The sequence below is a fragment of the Lynx canadensis genome, chromosome C1 (genome assembly GCF_007474595.2).
Source record: "Lynx canadensis isolate LIC74 chromosome C1, mLynCan4.pri.v2, whole genome shotgun sequence".
NCBI lineage: Eukaryota > Metazoa > Chordata > Mammalia > Carnivora > Felidae > Lynx > Lynx canadensis.
The window spans coordinates 161,856,880-161,872,491 of record NC_044310.1 but is presented as its reverse complement, the minus strand read 5'-3'; the positions used below and the strand labels follow the sequence as shown (position 1 = coordinate 161,872,491).

The window sequence follows — 15,612 nt, the reverse complement described above, 5'->3', positions numbered from 1 at the left end:
CCTGGGGAGAACCGGCGGAGGCTGCTGTCGGGATGGAGGAAGCGTCGAGTGGAACTGGGGCCGCCGGGGACGGATTTCCTCCCCGGCCCAGCTCTCTAAAGCTTGGCTGGGCCTGCTCCAAGCACCTGCGAGGTGAAAGAGGCCTGCGTCTGGGGCCTGGCAGCGGCAGCCGGCGAGCAAGGCGGGCACAGCGGGGTAACAGTCGAGCCGTAGCCGCTCTCGGGAACCTACGCCGCCACGGCCGCTTATTGTCTCTCTCTTTCCACCCGGGGGCAAACAGGAAGCGCGCCGGCTGACCGAGCGACTGACGGGCATCCGGGCCAATGAGCACTGCCGACCAAGAGCGTGGCGGCGAATGAGCGCGGAGAAGAGAGGCGGGACTTCCGGGCGGGCTGTCACCCTCTTCCCCCCTTTTGGGCTGGAGGCTCCACCTTTTGTGTTTCCCGCACAGTCAATCAAAATAGGAAAAAAAAATCCCCGGACCGCTCCGGCCGTGTCCGCCGCCGCTTCCCGCATCCTCTCCCGCCGCCGCCGCCTTCGCTCCTCACCATGTGTAAGGCGGCGGGGAGCCCCGCCTGAGGTGCCCTAAACACACTATGACCGGTACGTAAAGCCGAGAGAGAGCAACCCTTGCTGCCGCCGCCGCTGCCGCCGACCACAGCCAGCCCGGGGCCGCCGCCGCCGGCTCCCGGCCCCGTGTGTGCGACCGAGTGTCTGTGGGAGGCAGAAAGCCGCACTCCCTTCCGCCTCCCTCCCCTCCCGGCCAGCCACCGTCCACCCCTTAAGCCCCAGCAACGCCGTGTCCCTGCCGGGCCCTGGGGCGGGCGGCCCGGTCCGCCGGGAGCGCATCCCCCCGTGTGCGGGCGCGGGCGGCGGGCGGGCGTGTGTGAGTGACTGACGGTGCGAGAGGAGCGAGCGCGAGTGAGAGCGAGCGGCGCGAAGGGAAAGGGGAGGAGAGGAGAGGAGAGGGGGCAGGGGCAGCGCGGGGAGGAGGAGGAGGAGGGAAAGAGGAGGAGGAGGAGGGTTACAGGCAGCGGCGGGCGGGGGCAGCAGCAGGAGAGGAGGAGGGATCCGCCGCCGCCGCCGCCGGGGGGCGGGTGGGGGAGGGGAAGGGGACTCGGTCCGGGCTTTCGGAGTAATTTCGCCTCGGCCCGCGGGCCCCCTCCCTCTCCTCCACCCGCCTTCCTCCCCACCCCCACCCCCCCGCGCTGTGCCTGCAGCTCCCGAAAAGCCCGTGAAACAAGAGGAAATGGCTGCCTTGGACGTGGACAGCGGCGGCGGCGGCGGCAGCGGCGGCGGCCACGGCGAGTATCTGCAGCAGCAGCAGCAGCAGCACGGAAACGGCGCGGTGGCGGCGGCGGCGGCGGCGGCCCAGGTGAGGAGCGGCTGAGCCCCGGCCCGGCTCCCCCCTAGCGCCGCTTTCTCCTCCCCTCGCCTCTCCCCTCCCTCCGCGCCTCTCTCCTCCCCTCCCCCCGCCCCGGGAGCTGCCCGCCCGAGGCGCCAACGCTCCGACCCCGCCCGCGCTCCCCCTCCCGCCGCCTTTTTGTGAGTGTGTGTGAGTGTGTGTGTGAGTGTGTGTGTGTGCGCGCGCGCCCGCGTGTGTGTGTGTGTGTGTGTGTGTGTGTATGTGTGTGTGCGCGCGCGAGCGTGAGAGCGTGTGCGCCCTCCCGGGGGTGGGTTCCGGGCGGAAGGTGGAGGCCCGGCGCGCAGCCTGCCGCCCGCCTTCCCGCGGACGGTGGAGCTGGTGTGCGTGCGAGCGGGAGGACTCGAGCCGGAGTCGAGGAGGAGGAGGAGAGCGCGGGCTGGCGCTCGCCCGGGCGCAGCCTGCGAGGACCGAGGCGCACTTCCTGTGCGAGCGGCGGCCCGGCCCTAACCGCCACCCCCTCCCCCTGTCTCCCTCTCTGAACCCGCCCATCGGGGGTAGGACACTCAGCCGTCACCGCTCGCCCTGCTGGCCGCTACCTGCAGCAAGATAGGGCCGCCATCGCCGGGCGACGACGAGGAGGAGGCGGCTGCCGCAGCCGGGGCCCCCGCCGCCGCCGGAGCGGTAAGTCTCGCGCGCGCGGCCCGCCCCCGCCAAGGCCCTGGGCCCGCCATCCCGGGCCTGCGGCGCGCCCGCCTGCCCAAAAGGCCTCCCGGGCGCCCGCGTCTTCCGCGATACGGACGGATCGCGCAGCCGGGGCGCCCTTTCGGGTTCCTTCGCGTGCCTCTGTGGATCAGAGGCCAGCCCCGGCTTTCTCTAAATTGTCACTGTGGCGCCTCGATCCAAATTCACTACAAAATGAAGTCAGAGAGGGCGGGGGTGGAGGACTCCAAAATGGATGTTTGAGCATTTCATATCAGTGCTGAAAACTCCTTCGCTGAACACTACAAAATTTTCAAGCACAGCCTATCGGCCATAGATAGTATCAACTACAGAGGCAGTGTCTTTAGTTTCTAGTGTTTTTGAACCTGGAGCTTTTTCTGCTGCAACTTACTAGTTCTTACTGATTTAAATCTTCAATTGCTAAAAAGAAACCAAAAAAGGAATGAAGGTTTAGTCTTTGAATTACCTTTCTGTATGCAGCAGTGAATACTTTGTGAGTGCTTTTTTTTTTTAGTGGCCATTCTAAATTGATGAATTTTAGTTTTTGCAGATGACTTAAATTTGTGATTTTTCGTAAGTGGAGTAAGTGAAACATTTAATTCGCGACGGTTGAAATCCGCGAAGTTACTTAGACGATACTTTGGCTTTTGAAATTGAATATGGAATACCAGTGTTAGAAACAAAAGTACATGTAAGGAATTGTATTTACATGCATACTAACGTATACTGTACTTACAGTTGAATGTGATTGGCAGAGCTGTATTTCCATTTTGTTATGATTACCGGTCTGATACAATGTGATGGGATCCTGTTTGTAGTGTTTTTAGTTTGGGGGCAGAGGGTGGAGCTGGTCAGTGTGTTTCTTGAGTGCTTAATACAAATTAGCTAGACAAAATTTTTAAGACAATCAGTTGTGAATTTTATCTGTTTGAATCGTCGCTGTTGTGTTAAACATGTGGATGTGTTCACTTGTTAAATAATTAAAACCTCTCCCAGTTTTTTTTTTTTGAGGTGGATTATGGGAATTGATTTGTGTAGAGATATTTTGAATAGTCACTATAGACAGAAAAGTTTGATATTTGGCATAGTCTGCAGGAAATTCTTAGTATGTCTAGGAACTAAAAGTGAAGCTAATGTTAAGCTATATTGTTAAATATTGTATTTGTATTTTTAGTGCTTCAAATTATATTGTAGAGGTATATGAGTAGTTTTAATGTCTTAGAAAGTATTTTAGGTTTTGTGCTTTTGTAAGCTGATTAAAATGTAAAAGCATAAAATTATATTTGTGAGAGGCATTGTTACTTTTAAACTTATGGATTGGTAAGCGTTTTTTAATGAATTATTCCTCTAGGCCCATAGAGCCAAAACAAATTGTTTATCTTAAAAAAAACCACTGTACAAGTAAAATTGTGAAGCAGATTGCTTCTACTTATCTTTTAAAATATTTTCAATTAGAACAAAAACTTGTAACCACAACTTAGCAAGTGTATATAGCTCACTGTTAGGGGAGGGGGAGGGGAGGAGTGAAGGAGGAAGTTATGGGTGAAAAATATGTGTATGTATATGTATATGTACTTGTAGATGGGAATCTCAGTCCTGGGAGTAGAACACTGTCTCTAGTCTCATCCTCCTGTGGCCATATACTTGTAGGGAGCTTGTTTCCTTGCCTCTTTGACTCCTCCTCTCAGTTACCATATCTCTACTGACATCACATTTCCCGCCAGATGAACGTGAACTAGAATCAGTAGGAGCACTTTTTTCTTTGTATGTTTGGTATGCATGCATAAATTTTTTTCACAGAGTAGAATTAGCAAGACTGGCTTGAGTATGTTTGCCTTAGCAAGTGGGAAAATTAGTTTTCCATTTTAAAAATGAATTTCAGACATGCACATCTCAGAAAATGAAAAAATTTAAGCAATTTTTATGGGCATTTTTTTTCTACTTAAGAATGTGCTTAGGTAATCTAACTGTAATCACTCAAATTACTGGGAATCATGAGAGGCCTGTTAAGAGCTTTTGTAGCTGTGCTTTTTTAAAATTTTATTTTGCAATAATTTTATATTTATAGAAAAGTTGCAAAGATAGAACTGGGAGTTACATTATACCCTTCACCCAGCCTCCCCTAATGTTAATATAACCATGTTTGTCAAAACTAGGAAAGTAACAATAATACAGTATTATTAACTAAATTACAGACTTCATTCTCATTTTACTTTTTTCCCCACTAATGCCCATTGTCTGTTCCAGGATCTAATCCAGGGTAACACATTGCATATAGTATTGTGTATGAAATCAAGTGGAAATGTACACATAAAATTCAACTTTATGCTAGTTGAGTTTGGTATTTTAAGATTAAAAGGGCATTGAAAAGCCAGTGAGCTACACTGGAGATTTGTTTTAAGTATTTTGAATTTAGAATTTGTTATAATATGTTAGGGGTTCTTTCTGGATCCTGGCCAAGAATGTTTGGTTACCTTCAGACCAGTGTTGAATAGGTCTAATCATAAAGCATTCTCAACTGTAATGTTCCACAGCATGGACTCCCAAAGTTGGTTTGATGTCAAAGCCCTTTTTGTACTTTATTATTAAAAGTTGTTTAAAAATAAATCAAGAAATATAAGAAGTAGACCTTTATGTCACATTAATTTGTCCAATCTGTATTCATGTGAGTTTCTGGATTATTTATTTGCTTATTTCATTTGTACTTCAAGTTGTGATCAGTTAATTGGGTAATTGTTTTTATTTGAAGTTGGTTTGAGTTCTTTAGTGTTCCTTGAAGATTTTAAGAAACTTGAGTCGTTCTTAGTTTCTTTCCACCTTAGCTTCACACTTGTTTTTGTTTCCAGTAACACTTTGTCCTTGCCGGGTTCTGGCTTTCACAAAGCCATTTGTGGGAACTGAGAAGTTAATAATCCTTTCCAAATGCTATGCAATAAGTGCTATGCATTTTTCCCCCCCTTCCACAGGTATTATCTGAGAAGATAGCCTCTTTTTTTTTTTTTCCCCATTCAACTGCTCCTCCCCCCTCCATTTTTATGCCTGGTTGCACTGGAGAAAGCCCTTGTAATGAATTGCTATAGCAACGTCCTAGGGCTACTCTTGGTTTTGGTCCTTTTTACGGTGTGATTATGTGTTTATGTACAGAGGGAGACCTAAGAGTACCTTCAAGTTACAACTTTTTGCGATAATGCCAACTTCCATGTCAGCTTGGTGTTTGTTAGTTGTCTGATAAGCATATGAAGAGTTACTGAGACAAACACTGGTGGATTTTTCTTGAGAGTTATCTTGAACCTAAACCAAATGCTAGTTCTTGCCTGGGTTATGTGTTTTTAGGTCTCTCTTCTTTTGTTTCTGTAGTGTTTCCAATAAGCCTAACATTAGTGTTTCCAATAGCTTAACATCACATGTTTTTACTTTGGTCTCTTGATTTTATGAATCGTCATCTCTTTGGGGTGCTGCTAATGAAATTTCTCTTACAAATGAATGGGCTTAGTAAAGGCTGTATAGTTTTGAAAGTTTGGGGGGACTTACTGTTGAATTATGGAAAGAAATTGGTTTAAAATTGGGAGTTTTTCATAGAAGACTTTAATATCTCAAGGTCAGTTTTATTGATCCATTCTTTCTGTCATTTTCTTTGCAGTGATTTTAAAGTAAATACTTTTAACTATTCATTCAATAAATATTTACTGATCTTTATGCCAGGGATTGTACTAGGCATTCAAATCATGCTGTGTCCTCATAATCTGAGTAATCATAATGATAGGATTTTAGGATAGTGCTTTATAGCATAGTGGTTTATAGCATAGTGGTTTATAGTTTATAAAGCATAACGCTTTATTTTGATTCTTAAGATCCTGTGAGGTAATAATTTTCCCTTTTTTTTTTTTTTAAGTTTTTAAAACTTATTTTGAGAGAGCGGGCGTGTGGGCTCTCTCGCTCAAACAGGGGAGGGGGAGGGGGAGGGGCAAAGAGAGAGGGAGAATCCCAAGCAGGCTCTGTGCCCTGTCAGCGCAGAGCCTGAAGCAGGGTTTGAACTCCAGATCGGTGAGATCCTGACTGGAGTCAAAATCAAGAGTGAGTTGCTTAACCAACTGAGCCATTCAGGTGTCCCAGTTTTCCCATAAAAAAAAATTTTTTTTAATGTTTATTTATTTTTGAGAGAGAGAGAGACAGACAGACAGCACCAGTGGGGGAGGGGCAGAGAGAGAGGGAGACAAAATCTGAAGCAGGCTCCAGGTTGTCAGCACAGAGCCCAACGCAGGGCTCGAACTCAACAACTGCAAGATCATGGCCTGAGCTGAAGTCGAATGCTTAACTGAATGCTTAACCGACTGAGCCACCCAGGTGCCCCCCACCCCCATTTTTTTTTTTTTAATTTTTTTCAACGTTTTTTTATTTATTTTTGGGACAGAGAGAGACAGAGTATGAACGGGGGAGGGGCAGAGAGAGAGGGAGACACAGAGGGAGACACAGAATCGGAAACGGGCTCCAGGCTCCGAGCCATCAGCCCAGAGCCTGACACGGGGCTCGAACTCACGGACCGCGAGATCATGACCTGGCTGAAGTCGGATGCTTAACCGACTGCGCCACCCAGGCGCCCCCACCCCCATTTTTAACATAAGAAAATTGAGTCCTGCTTTAAATCACACACAATCTCACAGTTTTAGCTAGAATTCAGTTCTTTTCTTTATAATGTAATATACTTACCTCCTCCAAACATAATTGTGGCTTAAACCATGAAAGTCTAAGTTTTCTGATTCAGTGTTTTTCCTCCAATTCTATTAAAAAAATTAATATTGGTAAATTTTTTAAAACTAAATTTATTTCGTTTAAAAGATCCCTTTTGCCTGTCTCTTGCTTAAATTATTTGTTGCTGTTTTTCTTCCCTCTGGGTTTGTGCTTCATAAATATTTCTTATGTATGCATTTCTCCTTAGGTTTATTCAAAAAGTTCAGATGCATCATGCTGTGTTACTTAACGTTTGGGGATTTCCCTTCAATTAATGACCTGCATTTTTGGGAAAAGTGGTACCACAATTTATTTTATTTAACTTCTGGATCCTTGGATAGTACTTAGTCAGATTTGTCATTTGAGTAGTTATATTTATTTTCAAGGAATTTCTTGACTAAAAAGCTGTTCACTGATGGTTGATTATTTGCCTTTACTACTATTTTGTAAAAAAAAAAAAAAAATACTTTAGATGCCATAAATTTGACTTTTTTTAAAGAATGAAAAAAGATAAAATGCCAGTATGATAAAACAATCTGTACCCGAGATACTGTATTCTTTGATATAAGTTGAATAATTGTAAATTTAATGCTGGTCAAAATTCAGAGGTGAACAACAACCTTAGGAAGATAAAGATTGGATATTAGACATATTTTAGTGTAGATTTCAGTATAAAGTCTAGATGTAAATGTCTTTAGATTATTTAAGATGCCAAGAGACTGAAATGAAACATGAATTATTACTCACATATTGAGAACGATGACTTAAGCTTATAATTCCTATACCAGATAGAAGTTGAAGAATGACATGCAACTTTAATGACTGGTCTTCATTTTAGTAATTTAAGTTTGATAAGTTTAAATGTTTGTATTTAAAAGATGATTATTTTAGTTGAAGCTTACACATTTGTACTGGGTCCCACAGTTTATCTGTCTTTAGTCTCTTCCGCCTTTCTTTCAGTCTCCTTCACTGGGCCTTAGTTTATCTTTATAAAACACAGATCCTGATTGCATCACTTGCTTAAAAACCTTTTATAGCTTTCATTTATTATCTGCAGGATAAAGTCCAAACTCCTTAGCAGGATCTACAAAGCCATTAACTACAGGCCTTGATAAAAATGTCTTGTTCCCCATTACTTTTCTCTATGAATATGAGCCTTTTCTGGATTCTCTTGAACTCCACAAACTGTCCATTCTTTAGAATTTCCTTTTGTTTGTGAATATTTTTTTATGCCTTTATTAATGCCCCTATCTCTCTTTCCTAGATGCCTACAGTGAAATCATAAATTTATTCTAAGAGTACTTTAAATATCTCATGTGATACCTTCCCACCCCTCCCCCCCAATCTTCTATGTTCCCCTTCTATGGCTAGTGCACACCTATATTCACATAGTAGTAGCATGTATTTCTGTGTCTGCTTGGATAAACTGTGAACCATTTAAAATAGAGAGTGTGTGTTTCATGTGCTTACTCATGCTTATTTCAACTTGGCACATATGCTCAAATGTCTTGAATTGAGTTATTAAACTGTGGTTCATCCATTGAAATACATGCTTTTCAACTATGCGTCTGCATGAGAATTAGGTAGTGAGTTTCTTTAAGAAACTTTTAAAATCTGGTTCTACAATATTTGTATTAAGTTTTGTGGACTGGTTTATACTGAGAGAACAGTATATGTCTTAACTGTTTTTTATGGTCAAAGACCTCCTTTGAGAATACAGTGTAACCCTAGATTATCCTTCTGCTCCCCAGTTGTACTTTCTCAAAAAGTTGCTGTGTTATTTTAGAGGATTCAGAGATCCCTTGAAGCCCAAGCATGGGTCCTAGGTTGAGAATGCTGGACTAGATTTGCTTATGTTTTCATTGTCTAGTGATAAGCATAGTCATAGGAATTCACATATAGATGGAGAAGGAAGTGGCATAGGAATGACTTTATTTTGAGGGTAATTCATATGAGGTCTTTTTCTCTGTGTCTTTACCCTTGATCTTAGTGGGAGACAAGTTTGGTATGAATTAAAGGCCTAGGTTCTGTAGTTAGACTTGGCCTAGTTTTAAATCCTATCTTGGCCATTTGATAGCTGTGATTTTTCTTTTTTTTATAAATTTTTTTTTCAATGTTTATTCATTTTTGGGACAGAGAGAGACAGAGCATGAACGGGGGAGGGGCAGAGTGAGAGGGAGACACAGAATCGGAAACAGGCTCCAGGCTCCGAGCCATCAGCCCGGAGCCTGACGCGGGGCTCGAACTCACGGACCGCGAGATCGTGACCTGGCTGAAGTCGGACGCTTAACCGACTGCGCCACCCAGGCGCCCCATAGCTGTGATTTTTCTGTTTTTCATTTGTGAAATGAGAATAGTGATAACACCTACCTAACAAAATTGTTGTAAGGAGTAGATGATAATAATCTCATAAATCACTATCATAGTACTTGGCATTAAAAGAACGGCTCCAATGTGAGACATTACCTTTATTTTCTTAAAAAATTTTGCCTTTTGATGTTGATGTGTAAGATTTTATTGCTTTCTGCTTTCCTGTGTTGCTCAATCTGTAAAATATGAGGATGATAACTAAATTCTGTTACGTAACAGAATACACAATGTATATGTCTGTCATTTTCCTGCAAACATAAATAGAGTGGTAGATAAAATCATGTCTGTATCCTCCAGCTTTTAGATTCTGGAAAAACCTTTCAGGTGGAGTGACTTTGTCATGTGGTCACAGGGCAATAATCTTTCCTCATTAAAAAATTTTAAGGTCTCATATTTTTTTTGTAGTTCATGGGAAAAATAAAGAATATGATGGCTTGCTAATGGAATAGTCCTAGCCAAGAGTTTACTCTGGAGGACATTAACATGTGCCATAAAAGGGGAGCTTTAATAGTTTGACTTAAGGTTTATAGCAGTAATACACAAATCTTAATTTTTCTTATTTAGGTGATTTGATAACACTGTACTGGTTATGTTTCCTTTTCGTACACAAATATAATGTACCTGATTTAGTGATACGTATTTTAGTATATATATTTTTTGAACTCCTCAGTGTTTGTGATAATGTTTGATTTGAGCGGTTCATAATCTTTTCTAGCCACCTGTATTTTTATTTATTTAACTGTATGGATTAGAGATCATAGGTGAGGGAATAGAAGACCAGTTTGTGGTCATAAAACAAAGAATACTCTGAATTTTTTTCCTGCTCAAATAGCATGGGTTATCTTTGTAATAATTAACAAAATTGGAAATAATAGTAAATATTATGGTTTATATAGTACTGTCTCAGTATTTGAAGTCTACTGTGTTACTAAGAGAACTTTTAATTTCAGGTAGTAGGATTTATGTCAGTTTTTAAGATTTTTTTGAGGATTGATTCAAATATTTCACAGACATATATCGCATAACATTTTTTGTTTTCTTTATCCAGACAGGCGATTTGTCTTCTGCACAGTTAGGAGGAGCACCAAACCGATGGGAGGTTTTGTCAGCCACACCTACAACTATAAAAGATGAAGCTGGTAATCTAGTACAGATTCCAAGTGCTGCTACTTCGAGTGGGCAGTATGTCCTTCCCCTTCAGAATTTGCAGAATCAGCAAATATTTTCAGTTGCACCAGGATCAGATTCATCAAATGGTACAGTGTCCAATGTTCAATATCAAGTAATACCACAGATTCAGTCAACAGATGGTCAGCAAGTTCAGATTGGTTTCACAGGCTCTTCAGATAATGGGGGTATAAATCAAGAAAGTGGTCAAATTCAGATCATTCCTGGCTCTAATCAAACCTTGCTTGCCTCTGGAACACCTCCTGCTAATATCCAGAATCTCATACCACAGACTGGTCAAGTCCAGGTTCAGGGAGTTGCAATTGGTGGTTCATCTTTTCCTGGCCAAACCCAAGTAGTTGCGAATGTGCCTCTTGGTCTGCCAGGAAATATTACCTTTGTACCAATCAATAGTGTCGATCTAGATTCTTTGGGACTCTCGGGCAGTTCTCAGACAATGACTGCAGGCATTAATGCCGATGGACATTTGATAAACACAGGACAAGCTATGGATAGTTCAGACAATTCAGAAAGGACTGGTGAGCGGGTTTCTCCTGATATTAATGAAACGAATACTGATACAGATTTATTTGTGCCAACATCTTCTTCATCACAGTTGCCTGTTACTATAGATAGTACAGGTATATTACAACAAAACACAAATAGCTTGACTACTTCTAGTGGGCAAGTCCATTCTTCAGATCTTCAGGGAAATTATATCCAGTCGCCTGTTTCTGAAGAGACACAGGCTCAGAATATTCAGGTTTCTACAGCTCAGCCTGTTGTACAACATCTACAACTTCAAGAGTCTCAGCAGCCAACCAGTCAAGCCCAAATTGTGCAAGGTATTACACCACAGACAATCCATGGTGTGCAAGCCAGTGGTCAAAATATATCACAACAGGCTTTGCAAAATCTTCAGTTGCAGCTGAATCCTGGAACCTTTTTAATTCAGGCACAGACAGTGACCCCTTCTGGACAGATAACTTGGCAAACATTTCAAGTACAAGGGGTCCAGAACTTGCAGAATTTACAAATACAGAATACTGCTGCCCAGCAAATAACTTTGACGCCTGTTCAGACACTCACGCTTGGTCAAGTTGCAGCAGGTGGAGCCTTGACTTCAACTCCAGTTAGTCTAAGCACTGGTCAGTTGCCAAATCTACAGACAGTTACAGTGAACTCTATAGATTCTACTGGTATACAGCTACACCCGGGAGAGAATGCTGACAGTCCTGCAGGTGAGTCTTAAGTCATGTCATGCCATAGATCAGTGATTTGTTAACATGTAGGGATATTTTTTGGTTTAAGGTGTTTTCAGTATCTGGGTATCTTTAAAGGTGATGATACATTTCCCTATGTTTGTATGAAAGGTAGACATCAGAGTGTCTTCCAGATTGTTCTTCACTGAAAAGTTTTGGAGTCAAGGATTCATTTCTCCATTATGCCAAGTATGTTTGTAGTTTTTCCCCAATTTTATATCTGTTTTCACCTTTGATTGGTGTTGATTGGTGGCATTACAAAATTTTTATTTGGCAGGTAAGGTGTCTTGGTTGTGCTTGGTGTGATGTAAGTTAAATGTTTTATGCATTATTTTTGGTTGGGGAATTAGGTTGGCATGGTGAAAACATAGCACGGGGAGCCAAGACTGTCTCTCCTACTACCTAGCTGTGATTTTGGCCAAGTTACTTTTTCTCTTGCAAACTTGGTTTTCTCATTATATAAAATGGGGTTGTTGGACTAGGTGACTATATCTAGGGTGCCTTCCAGACCTAAAATTCTTTGATTTTGTGATAGTTTATTCTTATAGGTGTGTAGCTGAGCATTAAATTTAACCGTGCTAGATACATGGTTATTGATAGTATGGGTAGAAATCTCAGAAGTCTATTTTTCGAATGTTGTGTAGAAATTAAACAGTTGAGGGGCGCCTGGGTGGCACAGTCGGTTAAGCGTCCGACTTCAGCCAGGTCACGATCTCGCCGTCCGTGAGTTTGAGCCCCGCGTCAGGCTCTGGGCTGATGGCTCAGAGCCTGGAGCCTGTTTCTGATTCTGTGTCTCCCTCTCTCTCTGCCCCTCCCCCGTTCATGCTCTGTCTCTCTCTGTCCCAAAAATAAATAAAAACGTTGAAAAAAAATTAAAAAAAAAAAAAAAGAAATTAAACAGTTGTAAAAGAGATGGTATCATTATTACTTTAATGTTCTTTAGATAACGTTTTATTGAGTGTTTTGATGTTCACTAAATCCTTAGTTTTACTCTTCTATTTTGTATTTGGGTTATTGTGTTGATTGTACTACTATTATAACCTGAGTGAGTCAAAGATTCCAAATTCTTACATTAGGACACTTGAATTTAATTTTTTGAAGTAATTCCCATCACCATAGATATTACTTTTTTTCTTTGAAGAAATTTGTCATATATGCTTAGAAAATCAGAATTGTTCTGAAGCCTCAGATCTGTACTTGGCAAGACTTTAATTGCATTTGAGCCTCCTGAAGCAGTGGTTTAGAGCAGCCATTATAAAAGCATGGTCTGTGGATCCCTGGGGATCCCAGAAACCCTCTCAGAGGTCCTTGATGTCAAGGACACCACTTTTCATAATACTGATGTTATTTGCCTTTTTCATCATGTTGACATTTCCCTGATGGTGGCTAAAATGGCTTCTGTCCTGGCAAAAATGACAGTAGTACCACTTCCAGGCTTGTTGTATTCTTCATGACCATGTGCTTGCAGTTAAAGAAAAATGCTATTTTCACTGAAGAATGACCTTGATGAACCAGTCAAAATAGTTGTTTTTACTAAATCTTGACTCGAGGGCTGCATGTCTTTTTTAAAAAAATAGCTTTACTGAAGTACAAGTCACATACCGTAAAGTTCACAATTCACTCTTTAAAGTATATAATTCAGTGTTGTTTTTTTTTAATGTAATCACACTTGTACAGCCATCATCACCATCTAATTTTAGAGCATTTTCATCACCCTGCAAAAAACAAAACAAAAACAAAAAAAACCAAAAAAAACCCATGCCCATCAGCAGTCACTCCTCATTCCCTCCCTCCTCTTAACCCCTGGCAACTGTTAATCTACTTTCTGTCTCTTTGGATTTGCCTGTTCTGGATTTGCCGATTATTTCAGATAAGTGGAATCGTGCATTTTGTGGCTTCTTTGTGTCTGACTTCTTTCATTTAATATAATAATTTCAAGTTTCATCTGTATTGTAGCCTGGGCCAGTATTTCATTCCTTTTTGTGGCTGAATTATACTCCATGGTATAGATATACCTCATTTTACTCATTTACCTGTTGACAGACTGTGTTTCTACCTTTTGGCTATTGTGAATAATGCTGCTGTGAACATTTGAGGACAGTTTTTATGTGGACATGTTTTTATTTATTTGGGGTATGTACTAAGGAGTGGAATTGCTGGATTGTTCGGTAACTATGTTTCACATTTTGAAGAGCTGCTTACCAAACTTTTTCCAAAGCGGCTGCACCATTTCACCATTTTACGTTCTTACCAACACCCGTTACTATCTTTTTTAATTTTTTTATTATTTTTTTTAATGTTTATTTATTTTTGAGAGAGAGACAGTGACAGAGTGTGAGTAGAGGAGGGACAAAGAGAGAGGGAGACACAGAATCCAAAGTGGGTTCCAGGCTCCGAGCTGTCAGCACAGAGCTGGATGTGGGGCGTGGACTCACCAATGGTGAGATCATGACCTGAGCCAAAGTCGGATGCTTAACTGACTGAGCCACCCAGGCACCCCTCTTTTTGATTATAGCCATCCTAGTGGATGTGAAGTGCTGCCTCGTATTTAATTTGCAGTTCCTGCTATGTCTTTGTAATATTCTTTGTGACAAAATGGGAAGTATGCTTTAATGAAGCAATTTCTGCGTCATACTATAAACAAGGTGATTATCTTTAAAAAAATTTCTTTTCCAATTGTGCAGTTGTGTGAGTTGCAAGGTGAACTAAATGCTATTTTTGTGAAAGAGTGTTTTTACTTGAAAGAACAACTGACAAACTAGGGTTATTGAGAGACTCATGTATTTAAGTGCAAATATTTTCTCAAAAAAAAAAAAAAAAAGATTTAAGTGAGCCTATCACTTAAGGAAAAAAGCCTAACAGTATTTGCTACCAATGATAAAATTTGGGTTTTCCAGTGAAAATTAGAATTTTGGAAAACTCAAGTTTATTTCTGTGAACTTGATTGCTTGTTAATAATTACTTTTTTGATGAGATGGATATGATATTAATAAATAGGATTTGATACTGTATTATAACAAAATGTGCCAACATTTGGAAGATCTGTGTGATAACTCAGTGAACCAGTAGTTGTCAGATAACCAGTTCATGTTACAAAATCATGCAGCAGTAAAAAGATCCATTCGAAGTTTGAGATACACCTGTAACAAGTGTATGGAAAGTTTATCAATATGGTTTCAGATTTTACACTGCCACTGACTTATAAGAAACTGCCACTTGTCAAGTTTGATACAGTATCAAAGAATACCCACAATTGACTGAAAGACAAATTATTTCTTCCTTTTCTAGCCACGTATCTTTGTAAGACTAGATATTCTATGCTTCAGCCCAAACCACATGTTGCAAACAGATAGAATGTAGAAGCAAGTATGAGACTCTAGTTGTTTTCTTTTAACCTAGATATTCACAAAAATGTAAAACATGGTGTCTCATTAAACTTTTTGTGTATATTTTTGGAAAATCATTTTTCATAAAATGTTAATTTATGTTGACATAATAATTAACTATTTTTAAACGAAACAATTACAGTTTGTCATAAATTTTAATATGGTAAATATCAAAACATATAATCTACACAGACAAAGTTTTGGAGACTTCAGTAATATTTAAGAGTTTAGAAGGAGTTCTGAGACCAAAAAGTTTGAGAATGACAGACTTCTGAAGATTTAGCTGGTAGTTTTTCGAAACCAGTTTTTAAAGCTTGAATAAAGTTAAGGTTGTAGAGATCTGTACATGTTAGAAAAACGTCCCTAGGGAATTTATTTGTGATTTTGTGGATTTATGTTGGTCATAAATCAGTGTTACAAAGCACCAAATACTTCAAATGCATTACTTCTAAAATACTATCAGAATAACAACACTGTAGGAATTAAATATGAAGTGGACTTTTTAAAGTGGTAATTTAGTTTATTGAATGGTGGCAAGGAAGGGTAAAATAAAAGAAGGGTAAAATAAAATAAAAGAAGGCCATTAAAAGTGAATTTTGTTCCAGTTTTAAAG

At 41.4% G+C, this 15,612-nt stretch overlaps 1 protein-coding gene across 1 annotated transcript in view; it reads left to right on the top strand.

The window, feature by feature from the left end:
- Nucleotides 1-502: 502 nt before the first annotated feature.
- The window catches only part of SP3 (Sp3 transcription factor), a 60,423-nt gene continuing 45,313 nt past the window's right edge, over nucleotides 503-15,612 (top strand). The window contains exons 1-4 of the mRNA XM_030323734.1: nucleotides 503-603; nucleotides 1,221-1,375; nucleotides 1,925-2,047; nucleotides 10,233-11,592. Coding sequence (XP_030179594.1) covers nucleotides 597-603; nucleotides 1,221-1,375; nucleotides 1,925-2,047; nucleotides 10,233-11,592 — 1,645 coding nt within the window. The 5' untranslated portion in view covers nucleotides 503-596. The remainder of the gene's footprint in view (nucleotides 604-1,220; nucleotides 1,376-1,924; nucleotides 2,048-10,232; nucleotides 11,593-15,612) is intronic.